Source organism: Emys orbicularis, chromosome 9, assembly GCF_028017835.1.
Source record: "Emys orbicularis isolate rEmyOrb1 chromosome 9, rEmyOrb1.hap1, whole genome shotgun sequence".
Lineage (NCBI taxonomy): Eukaryota > Metazoa > Chordata > Testudines > Emydidae > Emys > Emys orbicularis.
In genome coordinates, this window is record NC_088691.1 from 105,919,632 (window position 1) to 105,936,405 (window position 16,774).

Genomic DNA, 16,774 nt, shown 5'->3' on the forward strand with positions numbered 1-16,774 from the left:
CCACTGAGATGACTACAAGGTTTCTAATGACCTCTTCCTGATCAGATCTCATGACCTGTTGATCACATATGTTCCTTAAAATCCTGTCCTCCCTTGGCTTTCCTGACTCCATTTGTACCAGATTGTTTTGCTTCTAAATCGGATCTTCCCCGTTTAAACATAAGGACTGATAAAACTCTAGCAGCTCTACTGGTCACAACCATGGGGGAGGAGTAGTCTCTCAGGGTGGAAGGGTCCAGATCAGTAGGGCAAAACCAACACCTTAAAGTCCACCTGGAAACCAATAGATAACTAATGCAGATTACAGAGAGTTGGCCACTATTATTTTTATTTTATATTGGCGCTTAAAATATTTATTGCCAACAATATGTTTGGATTCTGCAAGACTGAGGTAAAGGGTCTAATTCTGTAAGCACTTACTGTGGGGTCCCAAAGTCCCCAGAAGGGACTCTAAAAGATGGACATGGAGAAGATGTGGACTTGGAAATCCAGAGGAAGGAAGAACATACAGGGATCTTTAGAACTAATTATAATCATGGAAGAAGTGAGCTTTTAGAAGAGATTGGAATGACGACAGGATGGTAACTTTGCAACCAGTGAGATACACCACTTAACGAGGGGCAGCTGCATTATGCACGGGTTTCCTAATGGCCCTAAGGTCTCCTCCTAAGGAGCATCTTGCTGTAGTCTAATCTTGAAGTGACAAAAGCAAGGATGATAGTAGTGAGAGCTGCATCTGAAAATGTAACTTTCTGAACAGGTGCAGATCAAACAGCAGTCCTGGCTGTCCCCGCTATCTGAGCATCTAAAGCAGCTAAGGAACTAAAAAAGACCTGCAAATTCAAGTCAGATTATGCCCTCAGTTATGGTGGCTGTTCTCTTCCACTCGTTCCCCCTCAGTCTTTTCTGGATTTGTTCCTTATTTAGTGCACCCTCATCTATGCCCCAGTCTCAGCCAGAAACTAAATGCTCACCTACACCATCTGAATCTGATAAGGTGGAAATGTTAGAGGCAACATGACACGCTTCCTCACAACCCTCCCCATATGCATGCTGAATTGTGGGGAGGATGTGTGTGTGCGAGAGAGACAGCATATGTATAGTTTGTACATGCACACTGAATATGATTGTTATCATTAGGATTAAAAGATATTCAGCTATTTTTGTTTAGTGTTCCTACTCTGTTCTATTCAGTTATAGAGCAAATAGCTATTATTTTTACCTAGTCACCTTTGCCTTATTTTTAATTCAGTGTAGCCCAGTGCATGAGCCCATCTAAAGCAAATGTACTTTGTGGTAGTGGAGGCAACTTGAATTTAACAGTTCTTTGTTTTGGACAGCTGTGTGAAACTGACAAATTAAAGCAGTTGCTAGAGGAATGTGTAGGATTGTTTGTGTCAAAGTGCAGATAAGGTAGCTCCTGCTTTGTGTCATGGCAGAAAGGGCTTTAAAGAGCCGCGTCGTCTCAAAGAGGGAAGTAATCCTCAAGGGAGAGCATACATCAATTGTAAACCTCCTCTGATGGAGCGATGGTTTTCTTAACTTCAAAATCCCAGATGGCGAAGATCCGAGCGCTGTGGTTTCTTAATGTTATTGATGAAGAGCCAGGCACTAATATCCAGGTTCAAAAACGGATCCTCACAAAGTTTAGCACATTCTTCGCAGACCAAGACCATCATTTAAAGTCAACATAGAAAGATAATGATAAATCGGTGTAGGACTGAAGGCATGTTTGCTGCCTATTAATCTTGTCCAAGTCCAATGATCTATCCTTTGATGCATGTTGTTCTGGTGTTATATTTACTAAATTTAATCTCTTCCTGAAATTTACTGCATGTTTCAAGGATGGAAACAGAATGTTGGGTGCTAGTTTAAAAAAAACTGATCAGTTATATGTACAGATACCATATACATCATTAATTGGATCTTCATTTAGAAGTAGTAGTGTTTGTAGAAATGCAAAATTATTGCAGGTAGATGAATCAAAGGAAGATGAATCAACCACTACCAAGCTGTGAAATATATTAATCAGACCCCAAAAGACCTAAGAAACTAGGGTCATCGGTGTTTCTTTGCCAGCTTATTTAGTATGGTGATGGTGATTTTTCACCTAGCTTCCAAGATGGAAGGCAATATAAAATAAGAGAGCAGTATAGTAATTAATATGACAATACAAACAAAAAAGAAAATGAAGAATAAAGTAACATCTGTTCTTTCAGAGCAGGTTTCAGAGTAGCAGCCGTGTTAGTCTGTATCCGCAAAAAGAACAGGAGTACTTGTGGCACCTTAGAGACTAACAAATTTATTTGAGCATAAGCTTTCGTGGGCTACAGCCCACTTCTTCGGATGCATAGAATGGAACATACATTGAGGAGATATATATACACATACAGAGAGCATGAACAGGTGGGAGTTGTCTTACCAACTCTGAGAGGCCAATTAAGTAAGAGGGGAAAAAAACTTTTGAAGCGATAATCAAGATAGCCCAGTACAGACAGTTTGATAAGAAGTGTGAGAGTACTCACACTTTGAGCTTATGCTCAAATAAATGTGTTAGTCTCTAAGGTGCCACAAGTACTCCTGTTCTTCTTTCAGAGTAGGAGCACTTAAGCAATTAATCTGTATTCCTGACAAGCAGAGATGAATCATGGTATCAGTCCTATCTCTAAACATTTCTCTTGTTATAATTTCAGACAGACATTTTCTCTTCTAATGATGAAATTTAACATAAATGTTGTTGTAGATAGATTTTACTGGTTTGTGGTCCAAGTAACTATTGAGTACAACCTTCCTTTGGTTTGAGGACCAAAATGTATCAATTTCTAACATTTAGTTTTTATAAAGATCAGTATTCACATTTCTGCACTGGGATTTACACAAGTAATTGCCTTTCGTAATATGGTTAGTCACAGAAGTTGTTTGTGCATCAGCTGGAGGAATTTAAACCTTATAGGTATTTGGATGAGACATCACATAGTGTTCATGGTCTGCTTTTAGTTTGTTTTTCACCTATTCCCTCCCCAGTTAACGGGCACGTTGCTCTGATACAGTGAATGAAAACAATTAAATCTTCCACAATTAAATCTTTGCCTGATTGTTGAGCTGATTCAAGACATTTCTATTTTGTGTTGGTTTCTCATCACTGTACTATCTGGGCACCTTCCAGTCGCGCATTAAGCAAGGTGACTAACATCTATTGTGTGCTCCATTCTGTCTCCCATTTTGGCAGTTTTTAATTGGAAATTCTATGCTTAATGAACATTTTGAAACCTGTGGTAGGCTCTGAGCGCTGTTTATGGTAGTACTGTGGCATTAATTACCTTCCCTTTTATAGGGATGTGGGACCTGACACATGACAAGTTCTCAAAAACGTAACTAGTGTCAGGTCAAAAGTCTCAGTAGTTGTCATTTTCACCTCAGCGTAGCTATCTCAGCTTTAATACTATGTTCCTGCGTTGTCAGAGACGGGGCGATAACTTCATGTTTGCCAGTCTGTAGAGCCCTGGGGACTACTCTGGGAAATACAGTCGGCTTCTGTTCTATTTGATTGGGGAGGGGAAAATGTGTTGCTGGAAACAGTTTCATTAGCTGAGAAGGGCTCATGTGCAGACCTTGGGCCAGTGTGGGTCAAGACGTTGATTAATTAGTAGCCTACACTTTCATCAGTACAATGCACAATTCATGTTTTATGGTGGTCTTTTTTTCTAAGAGCATTTTTAGCTATGTTAAAATAAAATGGCAATGCTAAGTACTTGTGGAAGTATCTTTAATGTCTACAGACAAGCTGGCTTTCTTATTGCTGGTTTTGCTCCATCCCCTAGCATGAAGTAAAGGTGTGGGGTTTTAAGTGGCAGTTGATACTTTATCCTCAAATCATATTTGAGTAAAGTTATCATTAATTCTGGTAGCTAGATTGACTTGAGTGATGATGATTATACATCTTCTATCTAGACTCTATTCCAAGCATCAGTTTCTTGCAGTGTTTGACCTGGTGTCATGGTTCTCGCTTATAGCATGTTAACCATACAAGCTGGGGTATCTAAATTTCCTTTGGCTGAATCCTCCCCTGAAACAGGAAGGAAAAGAGAGAAAGATAGGTTCTCTGTCTATGGTGGGGAAGCAGGCTCCCCTGATGTTTCCTGTTGTGGTCTAGTTAAGTACTTGGTCAGTTCACCATCAGGAGGTCATAGAAGAGCTCATGTCCATAAAACTAGGATGTGTTAAACCAACTCCTGGAGATCTGGCTATATTTGGATATATATAAAATGGTTATGCTAAATATTTTGCTTTTGTTTTAGGGTTCTAAGATGATGCTAACTATTCAAAGTAAGATCAGTAATCCATCATTATAACAGCATCTCACTTGTTCTATCAGCCACGCAGAGCACCTCCTCGCACCACTCCCCATACCACCAAGAATACCAGGATTCTAGCAGCACCCAAAAATGAACTGCCTGTTTTCAAGGGCTGGAAAAGTGATTTAGTGCAAACATTGATTAAGTTTTGCCAGTAGCTCTGGACTCCAGCTAGTAAAACATCATAGTGCTGTTTTTATCTTCCTAGCTCTGTAAAGCAAGTCTTATACACAAATGTGATTAATACTTTTGTGTCATGATTATCCAATCTCAGTGAATATACTTTGAAGTTCAAAATGTACAGGAAGTATTCATTTAACCTTGCCATATATTTGCATCTCTTGCATGGTACAGTAGATTTGAGAAACATATTTGATAACAGTAAAAGTTAGTTTTACTATGATGTTACCTCGGTTAGCAGCTTTGTTCATTCTACGCTGGCTACCAGTAATGAAGTGGTACGCTAGCTTTTCTGCAAGCTTGCATTTTAAGCCTGTATATTTTTAATGATTCATGGATTTACTATATGAACTATTATAAATTCCATTTAAACTTCTCCAGTACTGCAGTGCTTTTATTACACTAATGAGCTAATTGTTTAAGAATCATTCACATGATTCATCCTCCTGTTCTGCCTTTTTTTAAAAACTTCAGCCACTGAAGGGCTTTTGACAGACCAATATTTATAACAGTTTGACAGCAGGATGAGGAACAGCGTTTGTCTTTGTAACAGCTTGAAGAAAGGGCCTTTCCAGCCCCCAGCCATGCAGTTACAATCTTGACCTCTTTCTTATGCTGGGAACATACATACAGCAGACAAGCAGCACCTCCCATGTGTTTTCTTGACCCTCTGACTGTCCATTCACTTCCCATCTGTTTTGCAGTCTTAAAGGAGCAGAGGGGGCCCTCTTCTTATAAATCTGTCTTTGCAGGTGATAAATGATGTTCTGTCTCTTTAAGGGCTGCCTGGGTGGTTTTTCCTTTTTTTAAAAAAAAGTTTTAGCTTTCCTGTCCCACACATCCAGAGGAAAATATGGTATGTGAACAAGAGGAAACTGGCAAAAAAAATGTGATGAGCCGATGTCAAAGAATTTTTTAAAATTCAGCAGGACATGACCCTGCAATGATCAGTAAATTATAGTAGCTCTTAGCCTTTTGAGATTTGTGAGGTGGGAGAAGGCATGTTGATGCAAGTTTTGTAATTTGTGGGTATATAGGGGTTGTTTTGGGAGTTGACTTTTTTGGACAATCTTTAGAACACTGCCCCCACATTGTTTTAGCAAGAACTGGAGTTTTCTATGGTCCTATAGAATGTGGAAGAACGTGGCACAAAGGGCTGAACCAAGAAGAGATTGTTTCACTTAGCCCCTTTTATATTTGTTCAGTGTGGTTTTGTATATGTAACTGGGATAATGCGCTAGTTAGGAATAAGTTAAAATCCCACTTCCTGCAGTGGACTGTGGATCCATATTGATATGAAGAGTATGATGCTGGGCATTCTAATCAATCTGACTATAGACTGGATTTTCTGCTTACTGAAGGAAAGATGATGTTTTTATAACAGCGAATCAGCGATTTTCCTAAAGGAGCTGTAGCAAGCTAACTTCTTGTGTAGAAGGAATTCAGGGAACAGAATGGAGAAAATTGACTTGGGAGGAAAGATTTAAAAGAACTAAAATATAAACGCCAGATAAAAGGAAGGACGAATCAAAACCTACGAATATCAGAAGGGTGTAAACCCTCAAAACGGAGAGGAATTATTTAACAAAGTACAAGAAGCCAGAACTATAGGGGTTATAAGTGTCGTTTCATAGTGCCCCCTAGTCTACAAGGTGCTTCATCAAAGTTTATAATAGAAGATAGGTCCCTATCGTCAAGGAGTTTATAATCTCAGCCCCTGATCCTGCAATTCGATGTCTATAAATGGGCCCCATTGACTTCGGTGGGGCTCTGTGCAGATCAGACTGTAGACTCAAATCCTGAATGATAGACTGACGTACAAGTGAGGATGCAGCATACACCAAAAACGGATGGGGGGAGGGCAAGGAAGCGCAAGGATCAGAGCCCTGCCTTTTGTGGTCACTCAGTTCAGGCATGCATATGTCATGGCTGTGCAAATATTTCCTCCTCTTTTTAAAGAATAAACTTTTTTTGTAGATGGTGGTTTGATACTGAGCAAAAGTTTCAGGCTGAAAGGCAGGAGAAACTTTTGACAGAGAGATGTGTTGGTCTGCGGAAAGATTCCTACAGAGTGTTCGATGCCCCAGTTTCTTGGGTTGTTTGAAAGTAGCCTGAACAAAGAACCAGAGACCATCCTGCTGAGAGCAATCCTGTATAGGCAAGGAAACGGACTAATGACCATCTCCCATTGTCTAACTTGTAAGACTGGGAGGCAGCATATCTTAGTTGCAGAGAGGACATTAGAACTCAGAAGTTTTTCTGCCAGCCTTGTGCTCATTCCTCTAAGGCCCCAAATGAAAAAAGCATCTTTACTTAGGGACGCACTTACACGTACTTAAATGCTTACCTAAACAGGGATCTAAATGTTTGATTTCTGAGCAGATGACTTTACCTCTCTGCCTGAGTTTTCCTGTCTGCAAAATGGGAATACTAGCTGCTTCCTACAAGGCAGGGATGTTTGTGTGGATTCCTTCTTAATGTTTGTAATGTCCTAAGTAGTATGATTTAGTTCTCTAAGTACAGACAACTCTAGCCCCTTTCCTCCAGTGTAACTGTTCATCTGTAGATGAAAAGAAAAATAGTTTGTGAGGGTTTAACTCGTTGTGTGGACGCTGTCTTATTCTGGAATAAGAGTGTTTATTTTTCAAATTTGCTTAAACCCCTTCCAAAGCAACATAAGCTTTGGAAAATGAGAAAAAATGACATATTGTGTGTGTGTGTGTGTGTGTGTCACAGACAGACACGTATATTCCCAGCCAGGAGCTGGGAATGGGTGACGGATGGATCACTTGATTACGTGTTCTGTTCATTCCCTCTGGGGCACCTGGCACTGGCCAATGTCAGAAGGCAGGATACTGGGCTAGATGGACCTTTGGTCTGACCCAGTATGGCCGTTATGATATGTTCTTATGACACTATTGTATTTAGTTTCCACGTGAGGAGTTAAAGTGCTGTAACTATAGCAGTTTAAATTTACACATTATCAGATAACAGTATAACTTCCCCATGTAGATAAGCTCTAGGAGGTTTCTTGAGTCCTAAATATTATTCCAAGGCCAGGATGACAACCTTCGTCAGAAGCCCATGCTGCTTCTGCCATATGGATAGTCTAGCAGAAAAAGTTTTAAACTGATACTTTGAGTTAGTTGAAGGGGAAAGGTTACCTGCAACTCCTCTTGCTGCTGCACTACTTGATATACATACATTCATATATATGTGTGTGTATGTGTGTATATATATATGTGTGTGTGTGTGTGTGTGTAGATCTGTCTTCAAGTTGCATTTCTCCATCTAGGAGTTTGTGGCACACCTCATCATAGCATCTAAGCACCTATTATTCTGAAAAGGCAATCTCATTGCCAGTGATGTATAGCTGTGTTGCTTTTAATGTTAGATTAAGGCAGAAGTGATCCTATATTTAGTCAAATGTATGTATTTTGAAAAACTAAACAAAAATATAGATTTATATAATCAAAGAGAAGAATTAGTAAACAGGACATTTTTGTCTACAGAGATACCTCTGTGGAAAATTTCTAGCCTCTGAGGAAACTTTTACACCATTTGTTTTCAGTCATGACAGAAATGTCTTACACTGGAAAGCTAAATTCCTCTTTTTAAAAAAGTCATTTGATTATAAAGCTGATTATTTTTCTTACTCTTGCAGCATTATATGAAAAGTTTATTTCAGTTTTATTGCTTTAAGTTATTCACCCCTACCTCATCAGCTTTGCTTGGAAGGTAACTGGCTTCAATTTTAACAGCACTGCTATTGCACTCAATGCAATGCTTTTACGGGTGAGGCACATTAATAATGTAGCTATAAAGTTGGGACCAGTAAGTAGACAATCTGTCTTTATGAGACTGAATATTTTGGGTTTTTTTCCTCCTTCCTAAATTGATGTTAACAGCAAAAGTAAACCTTATCCTTGGCTGGGTCTTTCTGTATTCACTGTGTATTCAGATCCTAATTACAGATCAATTAGTCTGGTTTTGAGCCTTTTAGAGTCAGTATCAGAGGATTAATGAAAAGAAAATGAGTGGGCAGCGGTATCATTTCATGTGGAGATAAAGAGGGAACAAGCATGAATGGGTCTCTCAAGCCGTCTGAATAAAGAATTTCTTCATTCTGTGTCAGTGGAGGTTTATGGGATATTGGGAAAGGATTATGGGAATATTCATGACCAGATCAGGAGACATAATGAATTGATGTATGGAACAGCTCATCTTTTAGGTAAACATTGGGTAAATGGAAAGTAGAATGGGCATTCATTGCCTGTAGGCCTGTGTGTTTCATTGTTCCAAAGCTAGAAACAAGGGGTTTGTTATAGTTTTCCTGCGCTGGTTTCACTTAAGTTTTGATCACTGTTTAACAGGTGGTGTAAGAATCATGCATTCGTAACTCCAAATCTGTATTAAAACTATCAGAGTTATGAGCAGCAGTCTAAATATAAACTTCAGAAGTATATTATAACAGAACTGTAGCCTTTGGAAGCCTGATGTGATATTGGAGCATTGGACAGTAACTCGGGAGAAAGTTCAGTATGTTAGAGAAATACATACTTGTTAGCAGGTTAAAAGTTTAACTCATAGTCTGTGGGTTATTTTTACTTAGAATAATATAATATTGCAACATAAATATTCTCAATATGTCATAGCCATCTCCTTAATGTTGAAACCCAAAAGAGACTATTGGGTTTTTGAGAAAGTATTCATTTGCAATATAAAATGTATTGAAATTGTGCTGTTTAATTGGAGATGGGCTCAAGCCTAGAAGCTTGGACCCAGATCTGGAGCAAAACCCCTGGAAAATGGTGTGTGTTGGGGGGGGGGGCGAATATTAATCTATCTCACAGCAAAGTGGATCCAGAAGCAAACTTCCCCAAAATTTGAGGCAGTTAACATCTATTGTTTCTGTTTGGGTCAATTATAGTTACCGTCCTGTTGTTTGAATTTAAATTCAATGAAGTACTGACATACTTACTGTAAAGTATTCAGTCACTGCACTATGTTGCTCATCAAAATAAGTATCTCCAAGAATTTACAATTACCATCTTACTAATCGCAGTTGTGTAAATACGCTTTCTGCCATTATGCTAAATGAAAAGCAAACTAAATAGCAGGGTACTATTACTGTGTGCTGCATTGTGGATTTTAGAAAGAAAATACATTTTACCTGATGATTAGTATCTGTTTCAGTGCAATAAGCTGTATTCCTACTGCGAATACAAAGCTTAGTATGAATATATTATAACTTCCTGACAGACTTTTTAACTGTTTATTTAAGAAGGTTTTTTTCCAAAGTGTTAAGTTACTTAAAGACCTCATAATTATTACAGTTAAGGAGTTACTTCAATTCTATCCAGGTATAAAAACTAATAAAGTGCTTATGATAACGATGGAGGCAACTTTAGTATGTCTGTTCTCTAAACAAACACAACTGATGAACTACATTCTGGTGGAATAAACATTGGCTATCCTGTTACTTTAACATGCCTTGATTGAAAAATTAAAGTAGGTATTGTTGGCACAGACCGACAACCCCCCTCATTTTTTTTTAATAAGGGTGAACTCATAAATTATGGATTTTGTTGATGTTGTGAATTTATAGCAGTGGACTATTTCACTAACCAAGGGTTGAGCAGGAAAAATATTTGCATTTAATGTTGTTAAATCTGTCTGCTTTCAATGACACTAATAGCTTGATCAATATAAAAATCGTATTTGAGGAAAGAATGTTGGACTGAATAAAGCAATCCAAACCAAAAATAAATAGTTCAGAATTACATTACTCCCCAAAGTAAGATGTATATATCATAATTACAAAAATAATTGTGATGCGTTTGTCAAATTTAATATGAAATTAGCCTTTGAAAGATATCTGGGTTGTGCGCCGCGCGCCCCTACCCCCCCTGCCCCCCCGCCCACAGAAACAAAACACCAATCTTTAACAAGTTTTGAATCCAGCAGCAGCATGTTGTCTTTAGCAACATGGCTTTACTGAGGTCTCATCTCCGTTATATTTTAAGTCTTTGGGGTGAAATCCTGATCCTACTGGAGTCAATGGGACCTGTGCTATTGACTTTAATGGGACCAGGAATTTACCCTCTGTCCGTATCTGCAAGACTAGAAATTATCCGGACCCAGAATAGCTAAAAGACTGTCTCAAACTCCAAGACTTTGGCTGCCCTGAATAGCACTACTTCTGAGGAATGCATATGAATGCACGCAGATTAACAAAACAAACATGCGTGTCATTTCCCAGGCCGGGGGCGGGGGGGATTGGAGAGGAAGCTGCACTTGAAAAGCATACATCTCATTATTTAATTTTTAGCTTTGGAAAACATTCAGACACCACAGAGATGAACATGGTATAGGGCGAGTATAGACTAAGATAGCCTGACGTCTTTAATGAAATGCTTCTGGTATTTTTAGCCCAGTGTAGGGTAGCCAGGAACACAGGTCAGCACTCACTATCACTAAGTTCGCTCTGGTGTACAGATCCTTTCTTTGCTCATTAGAATGCCCCATGACAAAGTTGGTCAGGAGACTAAACTATGTCTGGCCTTCAAGAGGGTGGTCCAGCCAACTTGAGGTTGAGGTCATGGAGAGACCGATGCGAGAGCTGCCTGCCCATACCTGGCATGTGGACAGTAGAGTCAAATTCCCATTTCTGCCAGGCTGTTAACAAAATAACCAAGAAACCCTGAAATAAAGTTGACTGCCTTATTTTACTGTATCTATTTCAAAAGCTAGCCAAATAACGTTAACAGCTTTGTTTCGGTTGCAGAATTTTTCTTTATTATTAGAGTATATTTTATGAAAAGCAACAGAGGGTCCTGTGGCACCTTTAAGACTAACAGAAGTATTGGGAGCATAAGCTTTCGTGGGTAAGAACCTCACTTCTTCAGATGCAAGTCTTGCATCTGAAGAAGTGAGGTTCTTACCCACGAAAGCTTATGCTCCCAATACTTCTGTTAGTCTTAAAGGTGCCACAGGACCCTCTGTTGCTTTTTACAGATTCAGACTAACACGGCTACCCCTCTGATAGTATATTTTATATCACTCTTAAAAATCTGGTCCGCTGAAATGTCCTTTTTATCCTAAAAAGATGAATTTATTCTTGTTTCCAAAACACACTTTAGTGTAAAGTATGAGGATTGTGTCATTTCATTGTTAGATGAAACGATTATTTCTCCTAGCTACCTCCTACGAACACTCCCTTGGGTGATCACACTTGGTGCTTGCCCCAGCTGCGCATGTATCCCATTCAATCATGGCTACGGTGTACTTCGTTTTTTTAAATGTAATAAGTAGCCATGAAAATGAAGAAAACTACTAATGGAAGATAACCAGAAGCGTCCCTTATAACCTCACAAAGGGAATCTGGGGCTTTGTCCCAGATGATATTCTTATTTTGCTAAAACTAGATTTGAACGTTTGCACACACATTGTATCTTTTATTAGGCTGAACGCTTGATTTCCGGATTATTCTAAGTGTGATAATCCACTTCTTCCCTTTCCTTCACGCACTTAAAAAGGAGTAACTGGCTCTACGTAGGTTTACAACAGGGTTCTCAAACTGGGGGTCGTGACCCCTCAGCCTCTACCCCCAAACCCCGCTTTGCCTCCAGCATTTATAATAGTGTTAAATATATATATTTAAAAAGTGTCTTTTAATGTATAAGGGGGGTCGCACTCAGAGGCTAGTTGTGTGAAAGGGGTCACCAGTACAAAAGTTTGAGAACCACTGGTTTACAAGAAGCAGCTTCAAGCAGGGGCAGAAACGCATGCAGGCTTTTCAATCCCATTAGGTTTTAAAGTCTGTTCTGTAAGTCACTGCAGTTTACATATAACATGTAGACACTACAGTGAAGGGTGTTGTACAAGATCTTGAGGGGGAGAGAGGGACACAGTGATGGTAAAAAAATTAAGGGTTTGTTTGTTTTTTTTAAATTTCCTACTGACATTTTGTTTTCAGTAACTGAACGTAGGTTTGTCCTGTTAGTGGTTTTGCTGATGGGGAAAATGATTCCAAATTTAGAGGTTTTGCGGAATATAATTCTGACTGCATCCTTTTGGTCAGTGCTGAAATGCAAGGGACCAAGACTAGATATATAATTGAATATTCAACTCAGATAGGATTCTTCGCTCCAAGCACTGTGTCTTTTGTACCAGGTGTGTTGCACGTTGAGGTCTGATTGCTTGCAATTCTACCTGTTAGGCACTAGTTTTTAACTGTTTCTTGAATGATAAATGGTGGTTGTGCTACTAATGTGGAGAATAATGATATTGGGCTAAAAGAGAGAGGGATTAGTGCACTTTACTTAATGGATAATAACTCCCACTGTATAACGATGGGTGCACAGTTGACTTGATGTGTGTGAACCAGTGGAAATCTGAGCTTTTCAAAACATAGCTATTTCAGTATCAGATTGCTTTGCTGCATTTTGGAATTATTAAATTAGCATTTATGGTAAAAAGGTATATACTTGGAAAAGTTCTTTAAAGAAAAAAACAGCCTTAAGAGATAGTCTATTAATTTTTGTCTGATGCAGAAACTGTTCACAAAGGCATTCAGTGCATCAAACATTTAGGATAATGATTGCTTACAAAATTGGATTTTGCTTTGCTTTATAGTTGTTTTTTTGTATCTATTCTGAATAAAATAACTAGAAATTTGAATGGCAATCTTTTTAATCTTTCTAGAAAAAGTTCGTGAAATCCAGGAAAAACTTGAAGCCTTCATTGAAGCCCTCCATCAGGAGAAGTAGATTGATCAAGCAGGTACAATGTTCTTACTGTCCTATACACACAAAACAACCCATCACACACAATACTGAAGGAATTGTTTCCTGAAAATCCATTTCATTTTACAGCTTTCCCTTGCTTCTTTCCTTTTTGTTTCCAATTTTCAGTGCCATGATTCTAGTCTTTATAACGGCAAAAGAATGTGAAGTGTAGTGTAAGTGCTTTTAGGTTAGAGAGACAAGGTGGGTGAGGTAATATATCTTTTATTGAACCAACTTCTGTTGGTGAGAGAGACAAGCTTTCGAGCCACACAGAGCTCTTCTTCAGGTCTGGGAAACATACTCAGAATGTCACAGCAAAATGCAAGGTGGAAAAGATTGTTTAGCATAAGGAGTTAACACATATTGTAATGGACCATTCAAGGTAGAGTGGCCTGTAAACACCTCTGTAGTCATAGGACAAAAAGAGAGGGTTAGTGGATTACAGATTGTTGTAATAAGCCATAAATCCAGTATCTCTGTTCAGTCCATGATTTTTGGCATCTTGCAGAGTAATTAATTTAAGCTTCCGGGCTCATTGTTTCAAAGTGTTATGCAGGTTTCCTTTGAGGATGAGGTCTGAGAGGTCAGATATAGAGTGATCACTTTGTGAAAAGTGTTCACCTGTGGGTGATAGGGTGTTTTTGTCTTATCATTTTCCTGTTTGAGTTCATTCAAGGGCATAGTGATTGTCTGTCTGGTTTCACCCACATCCTTGTTATTGGGACATTTAGTGCACTGGATGAGGTACACCACGTGTTGATAGGCATGTGCAGGATCTATGGATCTCGAAAGTTGTGTTGTGGGGGGGTGTTGATCATTGTAGCAGTAGAGATATGACTACAGGTCCTGTATCTGTTATTCTGGCAGGGTCTGATGCCACTTTGAGTTGGTGTGTCCTGGTCTGTGGGAAGCTTGCTTCTGATGATGAGCATGGAGAGGTTGGGGGGTTGTTTGAAGGCCAGAAGTAGAGGTTCAAGAAAATCGAGTATGGGTTGTAGTTGTTGGTACCTTGTATGGGTTCCAGTATGGGGTGGTAGGGGACAACTAGGAGTGTGAGGTTGGAGGAGGTTTTATTTCTGTGTTGAAGCAGGTTCTCTTGGGGTATTTGGGTGGCCCATTCCATGATACGATCTACTTCTCTTGTGGTATGTCCTTGCTTGCTGAAGGCGTTTGTGAAGGAAGTCGGTTGTACCCTGAAGGAAGCTGGCCCTTTGTGTGGTGAGTGGTTTGAGGTTGGTTTGTATGAGTCCCAATATTCCTTCAGTAAGAGTGCCGTGGCCAGATATGATGGGTCTGCCTGGATTCCCTTGTATGTAGAAGGTATGTGGGGAATGAGTTTGTGGAGTTTGTCTTGGAGGTGTTTGAGGAAGGATTTGATGATATCCTTAAGTTCCTGGGTAAACTGTGGTGTGGGGTCATCTTTGAGTTCTTTATAGTAGTTGGAGTCAGAGAGTTTTTGCTGTGACACTGAGAGTTCCTTTCCCAGACCTGAAGAAGAGCTCTGGGTGGCTCGAAAGCTTGTCTCTTTCATGAACAGAAGTTGGTCTAATGAAAGATATTACCTCCCCCACCTGGTCTTTCTCATATCCTGGGACCGACACAGCTACAACTCCATTCTCTAGGTTAGTTATTCAGGTCTCATACAGAAACAGCTCTAAGATACACTTTGAGTGCACAATTTGTATCAACATTAAAATGTGAGATCAGTTATAGCCCATTGTAATCAAAATGTGACGATACCTCTGTTTTTTGTAAAGTATTTTGAGATCCTTGTATGAAAAGTGCTAGATAGTGCATGTGAAAATTATTATTGTCAGCACTCAGATCTGAGTGTCTTTTTCAGATTTCATTCAAGTCCATCACCTAATTCTTGTGTTAATTCTCAGAGTATATAAGGCATCATGACTGAGCTGTATATGATTGCACCTGTTGTTAATTACATTCATTGCCTTTTTATATTTCAGCTGAACTGTTACCGTGAGAACGCAGGCCTTTCCCAAAATGCATTGCACAAAGAAGACTGAATGAAATGTCTTTTCTGTCCCATTCTTCTTCCTATCGTACCTTTTTGAAGCATCCTGTGATGTCAAAGGGGTGGGGGAAGTAATTTCTCACATGGGATTGAGAAGTATTGAACAAAACCTCCCATTTGAATTTTTGAAGCAAGACAAACATGACAGCAGAATCCAGTTTTGGTTGTGTTGAAATGACAGGATGAGGGAATGCCAAAGTTGTCCAATTAAGTTCTGTTCCTGAGAGGAAGGAGAGGCTTTTATTTCTTGGCTGTGGTCTAGTATGGCAGGACTGGAGCAGATTCATAAAGTGGTTTTATCCAGTGTCACTTTCTTGCCTGCAAATAATCCTGGGAGTTTGAAATAAAGATTTACCATTTGTACATACATGAATTAATGCCCTTCTAACTAATATTGGTTGTATCTGTATACGGTATGTTGATGCATCCTCAAGCACTAGGGTACACCTCTAAATACATTGTGGTGAGAAGGGAGATCTGAGAGAGAGAGAGAGAGAGAGAGAGAGACTTTGCTTAAGCACTTGAGCTATTATCATCGAAGGAATTCTGCCATTTGAAAAGTATAGGCTGTCATTCATTGACTCCTTAAAAAGTTTGGCTCAGGAAATAATGTCAACGGCTGCTCATTTTATGGCTGCTTTCCTAGTAGATGATGTTACTCTGAATCATAGCCAATCACATTTCATTTTGGGGGTTGCCTGGACACTAACTGGGTTTCCTGTTAACTTTCCCCATGTCCTGTTGGAAAGTAAGCTAATTATGTGTGTGGGTAATACAGAAAAATAATTTAACAGTGTAACTCACTTTGTTTGACCCTCTCAAATAAACATTTCAGAAAAAAAGATCAAAAACAGATTTTTTTTAATATATTTTCTTTTTACTGGGGACTTTAAGGCCAAAATTGCTTTAAAGTAGTGTAATGCACAAGATCCCTTGCTTTGTGTTGTTTAGACTGGTATAACTGTTCAGTGGTGTTCATTTCCTTCAGTCTCTGATTGCCCCCAACGCAGTCTGCAAGTGACATACAAGAGCTTGGTGGATTAAATCAGTATTCACCAATTCTTTGAGGTATCACATAGAATTTTGCTCACTTGATTTTACTTGTTTCTTCTGTTGTCTCATCTGCCAGTTATACATTTTGTATAATATAAGCCCCAAATAAATGAACATCATCTTTTTTTACATATCTCGACTTAGCTACTATTGCTGTTAAAATTGTCAATGAGATAGAGTTAAGAAAATGATCTAAATACAATTTCACAGATGTCCAGTGACTTTTTTAAAGCCCCTTTTTATTTTTCTCCTGAAACTCTTAATACAAGTGTAGTAATCCAGCTACAATTGACAAACAGTGCTGAATACTTGAATACTGCCCTGGAAGAGGATGTTAGACAGGTTCAAAACAGTTCATTGTGCAA

General features: G+C 39.0%; 1 protein-coding gene across 1 annotated transcript in view; it reads left to right on the forward strand.

Annotated features, from left to right (window-relative positions):
• OPA1 (OPA1 mitochondrial dynamin like GTPase) overlaps window positions 1-16,140 on the forward strand; it is an 88,660-nt gene extending 72,520 nt beyond the window's left edge. The window contains exons 29-30 of the mRNA XM_065410326.1: window positions 13,242-13,319; window positions 15,289-16,140. Of these exons, the coding sequence (XP_065266398.1) occupies window positions 13,242-13,306 (65 nt within the window). The 3' untranslated portion in view covers window positions 13,307-13,319; window positions 15,289-16,140. The remainder of the gene's footprint in view (window positions 1-13,241; window positions 13,320-15,288) is intronic.
• Window positions 16,141-16,774: the final 634 nt, after the last annotated feature.